Below are 17493 nucleotides of genomic sequence, written 5' to 3'. Positions count from 1 at the left end.
GCGTGGATGCTGCTACAGCGCCAGTTTTATCAGAACTTGACGACATTTATTCATTTTTTCAAACTCTGCCCTTTCCCAGACGCTGTGTATGAGAGGTTTACCAGATGGATGTGTTTCTCACATCCATCTGGCATGTCAGGTTAGGCTGTTGGTGCAGGTGTTATGCTTTTTGCATGAAGAGGTACATTTTCTCTCAAATGAGTGACTAAATTCTCATCTTAAGTCTATAAAACAGCACTTTCTTTTTGATTTATTCACAGAAGTTGATCAGGTGCAAAAGCTGCACAATCCTTTTGTGAATCAAGCCTGAAAAAAGAAGAAGTAGTCCAATGACACACGGGGGCTGTGCTGGTTTGATAGTAAATGACATCATGCAGTTATACACTTGGTTTGGTTTTTAAAGTCAGACTGCTTCGTCAAACGCTGGATTCGGCTTTACACCCGCTGCCCTTTGCCACCTTTCCCTCTCCCTCCTCATAACCACAGTGTGTGTTCACTGTTGCCTGGACACAGCACAGCCACAACCACAAGAGCTGAGACTGTCAATAAAAAAGAAGAGCTGTACTTACAAGCCAGAGTTGGCCGGCTCCCAATGGCCAGCTTATAATAGTGGAGTGCTTCTGAGAACTTGTTGCTCTCCTGTAGCAGCAAACCGCTGGAACAGACAAAAGGACAGACGGGTTAGAGCTGAGGAGACGTTAGAGCTGCACGTTGGATTAGAACATGCAGCTGATAGAATCCAGCAGAGAGATTTAGATGTGAGCAAACCGCAGACATGTGAGGACTCTGTGAGTGTTGGCTGAGGATGCTTGTGTTTCCCCCTCCAGGCTAAAACAGCATCATTAATAACCCTGTCAGACAGACGGCTCTCTGGAGAATACAACACAAGACGGCGGCTCTTCCTCTGAGAGGACAGCGCTGATCAATGGGCGCACATGTAAGAGGAGAGCTCCTTCATTTGTTCACAGACACACGAGTCATTGAACCATCTCTAAAAGGAAATCTGGCACATCAGTTCAAGCAGAGATGCAACAAAAGAAGAAAGCGGCAGACTCACAGGTTATACAGCATGTCCGCCATGTTGCTGCGGTAATAGAGGGCATTTCTGTACGCCTGCTCGGCCTCCTCCATCTTTCCCTGGCTCTTCAGGACGTTTCCAAGGTTGCCCCATGCTGACAGGACACAAAAGAAAAGGTTAATACAACAGAAACTGTACTTTCACCCTGTGACATACTACTCTTTCAGAGGCTTTTGGATTAAAGCAGCAGCAGGAGAGGGCATTTCTGCGGCTAAGTCATTATTTTCTTTTGTTATTCACAGCCACTTACTGACATGTTCGCTGTTTTTAATCTCTAAGTGAGCGTTACTCTGCTGCACCTGGTGCACCGAGACATTATGGGTAAAAAGAGATGACACCCCAGGGGAGGACTGTGCCAAAACCAGCAGTCATTATGACAGAGGGCATGAAAAGAGGACCACCACAGCGCTGCAGCGCTGCTAATAGCATTAGAGATGAATGGCACAAAGTGACAGGTGAAACAGGCTGCTAAAAGCTTTGGCACATTTATGCAGAGGCTGTAGAGTGTGAGGGTTCATGTTGAGGGGGTGTCCGGACACGGACACAAAAACTGGACTAAATAAACACAAATAGGACTGTTTTTTTTTTTTTTTGTTTTTTTGAGATATTACAAAAAAATCCAATTTCTGACTTTTATCCCTACATTTAGATTTCAAGTTCCCCTCTGACCCTTGCAAAAGCAGCAATCCAAACAGAGAAAAAGGCAGACTGCGGACGTGTTTCTTTATAAGAATGAAGGAGCTATAATTCCACTATCCAGTGATGTTTTGTGTTTTCATTAAGGACAGTTTTTCAAACTTTTAAACCATGCATTTATATGTTTTTTTATATTTACTTTTATTATATTGTGTATGCTTTAAGTGTTAATGCTGTGATATATCATAGTTTACATATATTTTGCTTCATTCTATTGGTGGTGTAACAGACATTTCCATGGTTACTGCAGACTCAACCAATCAGAGGCATCCCTGTGACACTCTAGGATCGTGGGTACTGTGGGGTTTTTGGCTGAGATAATGGATAAAAAATGTTTTTGTTTTCTAGATCTGAAAATGATGCCTCACTAACTTTTTTATTAACCCTCTGGTATCCCTACAAGTTGCTGCCTCATTTTCCTCCTAGTGTGCAAAAAATGCACAGGGGGGTTATTAATGTAAATAAAAAAGTTATATTAGTTTATTTTTAATTAAATAAATATAAATAAATAAAATAAATTTTTTCCTTGTTTCATCAACTTGTGCCATTAACAAAAATACCAAATACTCAATAATTGTCATATCTTTTAACCCTTTGATTTCCATGTTTGTAATGTAAACAAATACAATTTTTTGATGAAAAAAAACACAATATGATTTTTTTTGCAGATACTACACTGAAAGTGAATAACTTATTCATGGATGACTGCAGCCTGACAAATGTCATTGATTAGTAGCATCATTGGTTTAAATGCATTATTATTTTTTTGTGAGGTCACTTATTCTCAAATACTCACATTTTTCACCCTTCTGTGCCAAAAATGCACACCTTTAAATCATTTTATAAATATCACACATTTCAAAACTGTTTTACTGTTATTGAATTATATTTTTCTCATTTAAGGTCAGCCCTAACCATAAATGTCAAACAGGCACTCATTTTAATTTTTTAACCCTTTAAATGCCATGGTTTATTGAGGATGTCACTGCATTTTTAGATGCAAAATACACCAAAAATGTGACATCACAGGGTAAAAAAATGGTCCAGGTGCAAATGTAAAGCCCTGACTCTCAAATAAAGGCCAGAAACCAGAAAATGCATGATTCATGCCTTAATGGCAGATGGATAAAAAGAAGTGGTTTGAATGGGTTTCAATGTGCTTTTTCTGCACATCAGGGATATCAACGTCATAAAAAAGGTTTACTTTATTTATGTTGGGCTGATTGTTGTGGCTGGGACAGAATTTTGAAAACTGTGCAAAAATGAACAAAAAATAAAATACATGATAATATTAATTGTGAAAGAGGATGAACTTTTTTTTTTTTTTTAAATATGAACTAAGTGTGCATTTTTGGCACAGAGGGTACCAGAGGGTTAAAGGAGCTCAAACCGTCATTTCAAACTTTTATAGCTTGATTAGCCAAACTCCAGACGGACTGGCAGTTTGACAATTCTGTTATTCGATACAATTTTATTGTGATCAATTTTTTTAATGTTTTGCATTTTTGTAAAAAGTACATTTTTTCTTGGTAAGGATGCTTCTTCTTTTTACAACTCCCTCAGTCAAACAGGAATGTAAAATCATGGCTAATGCTGATTTTCTTAGAGGTTTTTAAAGTGCTAGAATATTCAGTGAACCTTGAAGGAGTGTGTTTAAGTTATGTTGATGTTTAGAATTGCATTAGTGGAAAAAAAAAAAACACTTTTCATTTGTGCTGCCTCCAGTGAGGAGCAGGGACATTTATGAAGCTCTTGTTTTGATAAGAGCTGATTTAGAGTGTTGCAGCTCAGATGAACAGGCCAGCGTGTCTTCTGCTCTGATTTCATATACGTGATATTGAATGTGAGCGGGGGACATGGCTGCAGCTCTGTGGGGCTGACTGCCTGCCAAAACAAACAGCTGTCATGCCTCAGCTCCACTGCAGAATCTGAAAGGGAAATTAGCTAACACAACATGTCCCCGTGTTGCCCTGAGAGTTCCTCCTCTCCCGCTTCTCTCCTCAGCTGCTCGGACAACTTTACTTTGGACTCAGATCCACGCCCGTTGACCTTGAATTTGAAGGCTGCTGAATATTTTATTTGTTGTCAAAGCTGCCAATTCAGAGAGGGTGATGGTGTGAGATGGGGCTTCTGGGGAGGTTAGCCTGAATGCTGGGGAGGAGGAAAAACCTGCCTTACACTAAAGCAAAATCAAAATGCTTTTAGGAATGCATTTAACCTTGAATCATACACGTCAAAGCTACGTCTGAGTTCATTCTGCACATAAAACATTTGGAGCTTTCTGCTGAATTATAAAGGGTGCCAGCTGAGAGAAAGTGCTGCAGTCAAAACACTAATGTTTTATATCAAATCGAGCGTTCAGGTGTGTTTAAGCCAAGCACAGGTGGGTGAATTTTTAACCTGAGTTTGAAAAATAAAATAAGTTTTCTGTCAGAAACTAATCAGTTTGAAAGCTAACATACCGATGTTGTTTGATACTGTAGCAAAAACCAACAGTAGCACACTTTCACAAGCTCAAGCTCTGTAGCTGCAGCAGGTCTTTGTGGTGTTCATGGATCTGTACAGTACTTCTCTACTTACGTGTTGATTTTTAGTCATTCCTGTTGATTTAATATATGCTGATTTGACAGTAGAGAGGGTTCAGTGTGTTCACTGCTGTCCCAGACTGATTTTCCCATTGGACAATAAAGGAAATCATATACTCTAGTGCAGTGGTGGGCTCACTAGTGTGCCTTAAGGCAAGTCTAGGTGTGCCATGGGAATCTGTACCATAGAACTGTAACCACGCCTGACCACAGATCAGGCTGGACCCCTGAAAAACCCCAGAGGATGGGACCTCCCCAGCTGGGATTTATTGATGGTATCAGTGCAGGTGTGTTGGATCAGTAGCATTGGCACTAGCATTGTGGCTAACAGTTACCTCATAAAAAAATGGCAAGCTATTGTTGGGTTAAAAATGGTGTTGAAATTATTAATTTGTGCCATTTTTCTGACCAAGTTAAACCATTTTTCTTTTCATTTTTGCCACTTCTTACTACTTTTAACTCATTTTTGCCACTGTTTTGGAACTTTTTGCCACATTTAACCCATTTTTGTTACCTTTTTGCCACTTTTTGCACAATTTTGCTATTGTTCGGCCATTTTTTCCCATCACCTCTAACGCCTTTTAGCAACTTTAACCCTTTTTTGCCACTTTTCTGCCACTTGTGTTTCCTTTTGCCACCTTTTTGACACTTTCAACCCATTAATGCCACCTTTTAACAACATTTAATCCTTTAGGCCCACTGTAACCCATTTTTGCCACTACTTTGACACTTTCAACAAGTTTTTGCCAATTTCAACTCATCGCTTGGCCACATTTTTACCAATTTTCACCCATTTCTAACTCTGTTTTGCCCCTTTTTGTCCAATTTTATTAGTTATTTCACCACCTTTAAACCACTTTTGCCATCTCCATGATCCCCCAGTTGGCTGGGCCCCAGAAAGCTCTCCCAGTTATCTCCCCTTATAGGCCACCTTGACTGTAACATTATTTAAAAAGTCTATTATGTGTCAATTTAAATATTACGTGCCTTGAGATTTTGGCTTAACCTTAGGTGTGCCTTGGTGAAAAAAGTTTGAAAACCACTAGGGGTGGGTAAAAATATCGATTAATTGATGCATTGCAATATTTTCCCCCCAATTCAGTATCCATCCAGCAAATCCTCTGATCGATTCACCTCCTGGCCTGTGGGGGTCGCTGTGTGTGTGATTCGCGTTGTATGGATGGAGGTTGCACTCAACCAAACACCAACCAACCATAAACATGTTATGTGAGGTTTTTTCACAATTTCCAAGAGGACAGAAATATTATTTAAGTTTACATGCACTTTACTTTTTCAGTGTTTCTACAGAACTGTCATGTTTTTTACTTTTATACTCCATATGCACGAATAAGTTATTATTGTGCAAATTTTTATTTTCAGATGTTTTATTGCTCAAAAATGTGAGATGGCTTACCAAATATGTTCACATGGGCATGAAAATAATTATCAAAAATTGTCAACAGGTTATTTGTGTATTTCTACTTCTTACTGAATTGACATTGAAGCACTTAAATCAATATCAAATCGAATCGAAACAATATCGAATCAAATCACAACCTAAAGAATCGAAATTGAATTGAACTGTGAGCCCTAAAACCACTGGTAAGCAGACGGCTTGCGTCGAGCGAAAAGAGCAGAGCGAAAGCATCTTTTCTGTCACAGAAAACTTTCAGCGTCGCTCTTTGAGCTTCTTTCAATAAAGTGACGTTGTCCAGCTTAGACAAAACCACCACCGGGGCTAAGTCTGAGCTAGTCACTCCACTGGCAGGCTTTGTTTATAACTACTAACAACTAACCTTATCCCCCTTAACTATCACTAACTCATGGCGAAGCAGGTCAGCAGAAGAGAGAAAACCTCTTTCCCAACATGAAAAGTTTTTAGGGTTGTTTTTATTCTTCATTTCATTCAGAGGTCTAGTTTTAGTTGCTAAAGCTACCAGAGGTTGCCGCTTGCTCACATCATATCCGTTCATCTCATATCCTCATGCTTCTTATTGTATCTTAAAGCCTTATAAGTAATATCATATTGTTTCATACCAGCTAGTGTACTGTTGCATTGTCTCAGATTGTCTCTTTTGATGATATCACCTATTTCAGTATGATCTTGCATCATATCACATCGTATTATATTGAATCATTGCGTCGCATTGTGCTGTATTGGAAAGTATCCTACTGCACTGTATGACGTCTAACCGTCTCATCTTGTCTCACAGAGTTGAACTGTCCAAAACAGTAACATCCTACACCGGACATTCACTGTGGCTCTGCATTTACGGGGTTTTTATGAGAAGGTCCCTTCTTGTGAGTCTGATTTTGAAACCACAGAGAGGACTGAAAATAGCTCTGATTCCATTGTTTGTTGAGAGGGTGATGCATTAATAGCTGTAGGCTGTTTCTCACTCATCATTAGAAAAAGGAAATATAAAACGACAGGCAATAGCACAGTCTAATTGAATTTTTATGACCCTGTCCATCAAAGACAAACAACGACATAGCCTAACCCAACCTCTGCATGATGCTGACAGCTAAATGGTGCATGCATGAACCGGATTTAACCCTTACCTTTAGCAGGATTGACATAAATCCCTGACTTGTAGAGCATCTCCTCATTCTGCCAGTCCCGGTTCCTCAGGACTGTTTTGACCCCAAACAGAAGCACCAGAGCAGCGCTGCAGTACACCAGCATGGTCCTGAAGGACCTGCGTCTCAGACGGATGTACAGAGATCTCATCCCCACGGCCACCAGCAGGCAGAAGCCCATGCTGGGGATGTACAGTACTCTCTCTGCTATCACAAAGCCCACGTAGAAAAAGAGGTTAGTGGCGGGGAGGAAAGGGACGGCCAGCAGACCCAGAGAGAACACCACCACGTTCTCAGTGGTGGGCAGTGGAGTCCTGCTCTCATAGTGCTTTTTGGTTCCGTTTTGAGCACTGCTACTCTGAGCGTCTGTGTGGGAATTGTTCAAATGTTCGTGGTTGTACTGGTAACTGTGGCCGTTACTGTTCCCGTTCTTGCCGTTGGTGTAATGATGAGCTTTGCCATTGGTGTCCTTCCCTTTAGCAGCGAGAGGCGTCCACAGGCTGAACCAGGCTAGCAAAAACAATCCGAGGTAAAAGACGGCCGTGTGTAAATTCCTCCAGTCAGCAAAGCTCCTGACCAGAGGCAGGGCGTCCATCGACCAATCAAAGCTGAGCATATCTGGGCAAAGGAGAAGCCAGAAGTTGATGGCGGGCAGGTAGAAAAATGTCAGCGTCCTAGTGAGGAGGGAGGGCGAGTCTGCTGCCGGGTTGTCAGAGTTGGAGAAGTTTGGAGGTTTGTTTCCCATCCAGTAGAAACGTCCCGCCAACAGGATGGCTCCCCAGGCCGCCAGCACGAACACATTCAGCAGCAGGTGGAGGTTCTTCCTCTGTGGGAGAGAGGAAACACTGATCAAACACTCAAATCCATGTCAAAGAGAAGAAGAGAGAGAGATGCTGCCTGGTGGTTTAATGCCTCAGTGAGAAATACAGCAGACAGGATTAATTCATCCTTAACCCTTTAGAACCCAACTGGAGCCGGCGCTACGATAAGCATACCCATATTTGATTGGCAGTAGATTTGAAACCAGATAAGATAGATCGATCATTCTTTTTGCATATAAATTCTGGGGAGTTATACTATCATTTCACACATTCACCATGTTTCAGAGCACTTTTTCGTTGCAGTGATGGGTTTGTAAAAATACACAATAAAATGCACATAAAAATCTTTATAAATGAGACCACGGGTATTTGCAGCACTTCCTACATTGAAATAAACGTCATCACGCTGTGGGCATGACCTGTCACATGATTCTTAAGTGTCCCTACCTCATTGGCTCCCCACCCCAATAACAGGAAGTGGCATATTTTCCCAGGAGTTGTATTTTTTCCACAGAATACATTAAAGAACTTAGCCTGCACACATACTTGCCCTCGCTCTCATTTCACTCCTACTTTTTTACAAAAACACTCAGACACACAACCAACACGCCAGACATCCATCACACACACCTTTGACACACTTCCACACATGTGTAGTTATGGATTCACAAAACCCCGGTCGCGCCAAACAGTTTTAGAGCTGGTGCGAAGCTTTTGAACTACTTATAGCATCAGATGAAGAGTCCAACTACTCATCTGGCTCAGTTTTTCTACAGGTTACAAAAAGGAACTTATGTACAGACTCCAAATAAATTTCCTGTGATTCCAAAGGATATTGTGCAACTTTTTTACATTTACAAATTTGAGGGATACAGCAGTGCAATTTCTGTTTTTTTGAAATATATGTGAAAAAAACAAAAATTTTCTTTTTTTTTAAGGTTTATTGCATTTTTAAGCAAGTTATTTTAGTAGTTAAGACATAAGTCAATACATATTATTAAAACTTGGGATATAAGGGTTATATTGATGTAAAGCAAATAAAAATACTGCAAAAAATGACACTACAGTATGTAAAAATGTAAGAATATGTCCTGGCGGACTTGCACAATGGTAGATTTTAAAGGGTTAAATCAGGGTGGACATTCATGCAAGGTTTGGAGAAATCCCTCGACACACTGCACTTCCCTATCTAAGGCAGAACCAGTGTAACAAAACGAAGTGTACATTAGAAGAAGTGTGGTTTCCTGGGCAGCTGTAATATTTACGAGTGTTGGTCCTTCACATTTCTTCTGACCAAGGCTGTAGCCTGGACACCGATCAGAGAAAAGCTCCTTCTTACATCACTTTAACTCTCCAGAATAAATCGGCCTCGACAGTCCAGCTGCGTAATGCCATCTGGAACCAAACGAGTGCTCAAGGACGATCTAGAACGTGTCGACTGCTGAGAGAAGCTTTGATATGTGTTTCATCAGAAACTGGTGTTCTGGCTGGTGGAAGGTTTTTGGAAAGCCATGCAGGAAGAACAAACCGCCTCAGTGTCATGTTTTTCTTTTCTATTAGGGACTCTTTAAAGCTCGATTTGAGCCTAATCTAGAGGAAAAGCTGGCCTGCTGGTTGTTATTCAAGCCAGATCCTGAGCACTGAGCCACTGCTTGTGTCTAAATGAAGGTGAACGATCGATATGTCAATCCAGGCACATTTTTCCCTCCGATGCCTCCAGTGACACGTCAAACCAACAACGTGAGCTTCATTCATCATGTTACAGACTTGATATCAAACAATTTCCAAAATGCTGCATGAAATATTAATAGGCTGTTTGGTTATTTTATACTTTGTTGGCAGAGCAGCTGACCCTTCTCTCTGCACTCTTTGTGGGAAAGCATTTCTTATCCAACACAGAAGTCTGAGTGAGCCGCAGCATTAACCTTTACACTGCTGCGGCCGTTAACAGCTGGTTTGTTGCAGCTTTTTCACACAGTTGCAATGCTTTGAGACACTGAAGAAGTATGTGCATTGTAAGATTACTCTGTTTATGCTGTTCTTGATCTTTAAAATGTATAATTACTGTATTAATAAGTGCAGCATGGTTGAAATCTGGTCACCACAGTCTAAGATAGTGTTACTCAACCCTGCTCAACCAAAGAGCCAAATTGTTGAAAAACACATTTGCAAGAGCCACAATCTAAGCCAATCAAACGGTGGCAAAAATGGTCTAAAAGCAGCAAACACTGGGAGAAAAGTGGCAAAAAAGGGCAGAAAGTGGCAAAAGTTGTTGAAAAGTGACCAAAAAAAATGAGTTACAGGTGGCAAAAATGGATAAAATGTTGCCAAAACATGGCAAAAAATGGGTGAAAACGGATTAAAATGGGCAAAAACCTGCAAAAAGGTGGGAAAAATGGGCAAAAAGCAGAAAGAAGGTAGGGAAATGGAAAAAAAAAGGAGCAGTCAATTGCAAAAGGCAGCTAAATGGGGGGGGGGGGGGGCTAAGGGGCTAGACGTTGAAAAAATGGTCAAAAAGTGGCAAAAAAATGGCAAAATTGAGTGAAAAGTGACGAGAATGGGGAAAAATTAGCAAAAAGAAAAATGGGAAAACAGCAGGCAATTCTGTGCCTCTCCACTCCTCCTCCAGACTCTGGGACCTAGAAGAGTCGAGAGGCACAGAATCCACGTTGCTTGAATTCCAGTGTGAAGTTTCCAGTCAGTGATGATTTGGGCTGCCATGGCATCTGCTGGTGTTGGTCCACTGTGTTTTCTGAAGTCCACAGTCAACGCAGCCATCTACCAGGACATTTTAGAGACCTTCATGCTGCTGACAAGCTTTATGGAGATGTTGATTTCATTTTCCAGCAGGACTTGGCACCTGCCCACACTGCCAAAGGTACCAAAAGCTGCTTCAAAGACCATGGTGTTACTGAGCTTGATTCTGACCTGAACCCCATAGAGAATCTATGGGGGTACTGTCAAGAGGAAGATGAGAAACACCAGAACCAACAATGCAGATGACCTGAAGGCCGCTATCAAAGCAACCAGGGCTTCCGTTACACCTGAGCAGTGCCACAGGCTGATCGCCTCCATGCCACGCTACATTGATGCAGGAATTCATGCAAATGGAGGCCCAACTAAGTATTGATGCATAGAAATGAACATACTTTTCAGAAGTCTGACATTTCTGTTTAAAATATCCTGTTTTTAATTGATCTTATGTAATATTCAAATTTTTTAAGACACTGAATTTTGGGTTTTCTTATCTGTAAGCCATAATAGTAAAAAAATTAAAGAAATAAAGGTTTTAAATATTTCACTCTATGTGTAATGAGTTTATATAATATTTGGGTTTCACTTTCAGAAAAGAGTGACAAAAAATATTAAAATTTTTCATGATATTCTAATTTTTTGAGATGCACATGTAGAAATAAACTACAATAGAAGAAATAAAGTGCTGGCACCCAAAATTTCCTGGGAGAGAATCCCTAAAACTCCAAATATGGCATTATCTAATGTCATTATTTAGCTTCCTTTCCATGTAACTTTTAGAAATGTAAACTGGCATCAGAACTTAATTGCACTTTGTGAAATATATTGTCTTTAGAGAACCTGTAAATACCAATCTGTAATACAGAAGTAGTTCATTTAAGGGACCCAGCTTCTTTTCTCATTTGTCGAGTACTACTTCTCTTAAAAAAGCAAAAGTGATAGGTTAAAAAAAAGCAATATTTCTTAATAGAGTACTCGATTAATCACCTGAAGAATCGATAGAATACTCGATTACATAATGGATCGATTACTGCAGCCTTAATCCAGAGTAAATGAAGTATTAGCTCAGAGTTAGTGTTTAACTAAACAGTCTACAGAAGACGTGCTCTTTAATGGAGTAAACTGTTTATAAAGCCCATCAGCATGTTCACGCTCTGATCTGAGGGTTGGTTTTATGGCTGGAGAACGTCACAGACGAGTCAGGGTAAAATATTCATGGCAGATACAAACGTATAAGGTCAGCTCTGTCAAAAGCTTCTGGGCGATTCAGAAACAGCCGGGGTGCTTCAGGATTTCAGGAGGATTTTCCTCTGATGAAGAAGATCTTCAGTTCTTTGGTATCAAAAGGTCATGGCTTCAACCCACGCCATCGCGCTCATTAATAGAAAGAGATGGAGTCAGCTCTGCATACATTTCAGAGGAAGATAGAGACAGGAATGGCAAAGATTGGTAGCTTGTTATAAGGAATATATGCTGTAAAAGGCTCTGGAATAATGAGGTTCAGAATCACACTGATAAAGATGCATAAAGTAGAACTCATTCAGCCAATAAGGAGACAATATTTTTTAGCGACTGATACCAAAGTAAAGGCGTGTCTGCAGAAATAAGTTTGTTTCATATTTTATCAATCAGAAAGCATGAACTCATTCTACAGAGCTTACAGTGAAATCTAACTTCAGAAGAATGAGCGTTATTAAAAGTCAGCAGCTGTCCACAATTAGTGCTCTCTCTCTCCTGAAGCTCAAAGTGAAACTCTTTCATCTGAACTTCACATGAACTCCTGGGATAGATGGATGGTTATCATCCTCTTCAAATCTCACACACCAGGTCTCAATGTGCACCTTCCATCCTTAAACTCACTGGAGTGCTGAGACAAAGATCCTGTGGCTACTTTTTAATCAAAGCAGGTGAGCAGAGACTCTACAAAGAGCTGAAGTGGACTGAAGTGGTCTGAGAGGCCCCGGGGCCGTGCTTTGTGCAGACTTTACCACAGAGGCTGGCTGAGCGGTGTTAATACATCTCAATCGCTGCTTCAGGGAGATCCAGCCCAGATTTACGGGGCTCCTCTACGGGCTCTCTCTGGCCCGAGTATGGGCTTCGGAGACACCAGCTCAAAGAGGACTCAGAGGGCCGCGTGGAGGGAAGATTTGGAGAGAAGCTTCGGCTATTTTCGGAGAGAACCGCTCGTCTAATATGAATGTTTTGTTAAAGAGGCACTGAGCCAGGATCCGCTCATTCATCCCCCTGTGAGGATTTTTTCTCTTCTTTGCACCTCATCATGCTTTGTTCCTGCCGTCATGTGACCAGCGTCTCCAGGCTGCTGATTTTTATATTTTTGTGCAAAAACCTCTGAAGGCCTGAATGTGCTGACAACGACAACAACTCAGCTCTGCTCTCATTTATTCTCATAGCAGGCTCTATGACAAACAAATATGTCATTCTGACTCTTTACAGACACAGCCAACACTCACTCACACACTGGGAGGAAACATGGATCCACGTCACAGTCTAGATCAGTAGTTCCCAGCCTTTTCCTTCAGGGACCCCCCGACTCATATATAAGGAAAGCCAAACCCCCCTAGGACCCACATGGAAATATTAACATCAATTTTAATTGTTTTTATTGACAAAATACCACCATTATGGACCTACATACACATTTTATTGATAAAAGATGTATGTATACATCATCCATTATTACAGCAGGGCCACTCTAAAAATCATCTGTTGATTTTCAAGAAGAACTTATGAAAAAAAATGTTTTTTGACTTTAAAAGTTGTAAATGTGCTTAAACTAAAATATAGAATTTTGAAGACTATAAGGTCGAAAATCCTACCACTGTTTTTAGTTTGCTGTACACTGTTGCAAATTTATGATTCTAAAAACCTTACATTTCTGAGTTTCTATCATCAAAATCTGAGACTTCTGGAATTTGGAAATGTCAGGATTTTTCATGTAAATTTCCAAGTTTCCAAACTCTGTCCAGAGTATGATTTCTTGTAAATGTACAAATTCATAATCCTAAAAAAATGTTAGTTTTTTCCTCTTAAAATTTTAGCTTTTGTGCGAAATTAAAAGATTAATTTTATTGTTTCATCTCTGAGGTTGGCTTTAACATATTATGGTTTAAATCATGGTTTTAAAATACACTATATTGCCAAAAGTATTCACTCACCTATCCAAATAATTGAAATCAGGTGTTCCAATCATTTCCATGTCCACAGGTGTTTAAAATCAAGCACCTAGGCATGCAGACTGTTTCTACAAACATTTGTGAAAGAATGGCTCGCTCTCAGTGAATTCCAGTGTGGTACTGTGATAGGATGCCACCTGTGCAACAAGTCCAGAGGGGAAATGTCCTCGCTCCTAAATATTCCACAGTCAACTGTCAGTGGTATTATAACAATGTGGAAGCGACTGGGAATGACAGCAACTTAACCACCAAGTGGTAGACCACGTAAATGACGCCATACATCACCAAGTGCAATGTAAAGCACTGGATGCAGTGGTGTAAAGCACGCCACCACTGGACTCTAGAGCAGTGGAGACGCCTTCTCTGGAGGGGCGAATTGTGCTTCTCCATCTGGCAATCTGATGGACCAGTCTGGGTTTGGCAGGAGCCAGGAGAACGGTACTTGTCTGACTGCATTGTGCCAAGTGTAAAGTTTGGTGGAGGGGGGATTATGGTGTGGGCTTGCTCTTCAGGAGCTGGGCTTAGCCCCTTAGTTCCAGTCAAAGGAACTCTGAATGCTTCAGCATACCAAGAGATTTTGGACAATTTCATGCTCCCAACTTTGTAGGAACAGTTTGGGAATGACCCCTTCCTGTTCCAACATGACTGTGCACCAGTGCACAAAGCAAGGTCCATAAAGACATGGATGAGAGAGTTTGGTGTGGATCAACTTGACTGGCCTGCACAGAGTCCTGACCTCAACCCCATAGAACACCTTTGGGATGAATTAGAGCAGAGACTGAGAGCCAGGCCTTCTCGTTCAAAGTCAGTGTGTGACCTCACAAATGTGCTTCCGGGAGAATGGTCAAAAATTCCCATAAACACACTCCTAAACCTTGTGGAAAGCCTTCCCAGAAAAGTTGAAGCTGTTGTAGCTGCAAAGGGTGGACCGACGTCATATTAAACCCTATGGATTAAGGATGGGATGTCAATGAAGTTCATATGCGAGTTAAGGCGTATAATATCATTTGATATTTACTTCAAATGACACAGAGGTTATGTATAAAGTATATATATCACAATATATTGATATTGGCACCCCTGTATCATCATACAGAATAATGCCCATGTGCATGGTTCTACCCTTCTACCTGCATAAACCCCATGGAGAGATGAAACAGTCTGTTCGGTTAGTGCAAAGTAGAAATAAGCATCCCTTTGTAAAGGGACTATACTGTCGATCAATTTTGAGTTGAATTGTGACCCCCAGAATTTAATCCGAGTCCTGCGATGAGACACTGAGATTCCCCCTCCTATTAACCTCCTCCATGCTCGGCTGCTCAGGACGGCGCCCCTGTTTCATTTACATTCCTCACGCTGCACTTGCACAATGAAATTTCCTCTCTCCTGTAAGAAAAGTGTCTTTGGGGCCGCTCTGAGAGCATAAAACAAACCTTTGACTGAACTTCACACATTTGTCACCCTGCTGCTTCTCCTCTTGGCCTACTTTGCCGACTCCTCCGACTGTCTAAGAAAATAAATGTGGAAGCAGAGACACGTAGAGGCAGGAAGTCCTCTGGAGGACACATTACAGGCAGGGACGGCGCAAACCCTCTCCTGAATAAACAAACATGGATTTCCTCTAATATGCTTGCGGTTAACTCGTCCATTGGAAAGCATAAGTTCAATTACCAGCTGGGCAACGGCTCCCTGGGTGCTCTGACTCCATTCTGTAGGAAAAGCACGGCATTCCAGCCTTTCTCTTTAGTCTATAATCCAGTTTGGTTTGAAATAAGTGGTTTAGCTAAACCCCTTAGGAGGTAAAAGGGCAGGCTTTTTTTTCTTCTCTTGTGTTGGAGGTGTGATCAGCTCAGAATTGAAACAATTTAGCCTTTATAAGGCAGGCGTGTGAATAACAGATCCTTGGAGATGAAATGCAAAACAGGCCAATTACAGAACCCCTATTACAGCCTGGGCCTGCCTACAACTGACAGAGGAAACGCTATCTACAGTGTTTTATTTTAAACCACGAGGGTCCTGGAATAAATTATAGTAAAAAAACAAGAGAGCGCAGGGAGAAATGCAATTAATCAGTGTGGAGTAGGGATGGGACAAATATTAGGTTAGAGAGATATAATGGAATATTTTCTGACAAGAAAGAGGGAAAGACAAGATGATTTATGTGGAGTTTATGCTAATTTATAGGGAAATAGCTAGCAGGTCTAATGCTCAGTAAACCCTCAGGTGTCCCCAGATGTGTATTTCCTGTAGGCGTCAAATAATTCAACATTTGCTCTTGAATATGTCATAAATATGGAGTTTTCTGGGTTTGCTGAATAAAGAATTGTGTCATCTGCTTATAGAGATATCTCAGCCAGGGCTTTTCCCACTGGCAATGCTCTTTTCCAAGCCATAGCCAGTAGGGACGTTCTGATGATACCATTTTTCCTTCCCGATACGATACCGATACCGAGGTGTTGGGTATCGGCCGATACCGAGTATGGATCAAATACCAGCATGACCTTTCTGGACTGACTGTGCAGACTAGCAAATTATTTTAGACCTATATTTGACTCAGAACATGGCTCAACAAATACAGCCTGCTACTGGCTGACAGACCCAAAAAAATATGGCGGTTAGCATTCGAGTTAGCATTCAGGCTAGCGGTAATAAATGATGGTAATTTGATTAAAGTGGATAAAAAGACTTTCAATATCCGGTTAATGTGTGCAGATTTAATCATTAAAGTCCCCAGAAGTCACACAAGTTCCAAGCTCACTGAAAAACTGCTGCAAATGATTCAGAGGCATCGATAGCATCAATGAGATGACACAACGGCTAGCTTCAGGAGGAAAAACAAGTAAGAAGTTATTGTCATGTACCACAGCGCCAGTCTGAAAGGTATTTTAACAATCACATTCAGAGAAAAACTGTCACACAGCTTCCATTCTCTGCTGCAGTGGGCCCTTCGATTCTTCTATGCTAACAGTAGCCCGTGCATGACGTGCTTTCTGGCAGCGAAGAAGAACGATTTCCAGTTCGTAGTGCTAACATTTGGCATGGCTAAATCAGCTGTAGTATATCAGCTGTCAGTATCGGCCTGCATGGGTTGTAATCTCGGCCTTTATCACTTGTAAACATTGACTGTACGTATGAATACACCAGAGGAACTTTCATCCTCATTCCTTGTCATTAAAGTGTTTTTTAGGGATGAAAGTTTTAGGTCTTAACTACATTTGCATATTGGTAGCTGAAATGAAACTAGTATTGTGTCTATTATCACTCCTTTCTTCTGGTTGATAAAAATCAAGAACGGGCAGAACTCAAAAAACAATCTGACTTATCTTTCAGGGGTGAATTTTCCAGGTCTAGGACAGGATTCCTCTATGTTGTTTCATGATTTTCTGGTCATATTTCCTTGAATAAAGGAAATGTGAAGCACATAGATTAGACAGTTTAGCCTAGCTGGTTGATCAAGTGCCTGAATGGTGAGGCTGTAATCCTTGACGCACTGGTTGTGGGGTCTTTTCCCAGTCTTGGAGCATGCATGGTGCTGTCCTATCAAAATAAAAGCACACCCCAAATCTTTAAAGAAAAAGAGAAAGCAGAAGTCAACTTCTATAACCTAACCATAACCTAACTCTCTCATTCTTAAAGAATGACACCGATTGATTCAGGATTGCCTTTACTAGAGCTGTTCTCATTCCAGCACCAGTATCAGTATAATGCTGTGGCACCAAACAAGTTTCAAAATTCATTTCCTTTTTAAAAATATCAAAATATGCACAATACTTCACTATCCATTA

At 40.9% G+C, this 17493-nt stretch overlaps 1 protein-coding gene across 1 annotated transcript in view; it reads right to left on the bottom strand.

Moving 5' to 3' along the window:
- The window catches only part of tmtc2b (transmembrane O-mannosyltransferase targeting cadherins 2b), a 222848-nt gene that overhangs the window by 72706 nt on the left and 132649 nt on the right, over positions 1 to 17493 (bottom strand). The window contains exons 3-5 of the mRNA XM_041796161.1: positions 6922 to 7765; positions 1058 to 1172; positions 570 to 655 (exon numbers count right to left, since the gene is read on the bottom strand). Of these exons, the coding sequence (XP_041652095.1) occupies positions 570 to 655; positions 1058 to 1172; positions 6922 to 7765 (1045 nt within the window). The remainder of the gene's footprint in view (positions 1 to 569; positions 656 to 1057; positions 1173 to 6921; positions 7766 to 17493) is intronic.

This window comes from Cheilinus undulatus, linkage group 9 (genome assembly GCF_018320785.1).
Source record: "Cheilinus undulatus linkage group 9, ASM1832078v1, whole genome shotgun sequence".
Taxonomy (NCBI): Eukaryota; Metazoa; Chordata; class Actinopteri; order Labriformes; family Labridae; genus Cheilinus; species Cheilinus undulatus.
This window is presented reverse-complemented; position numbering and strand designations above follow the sequence as displayed.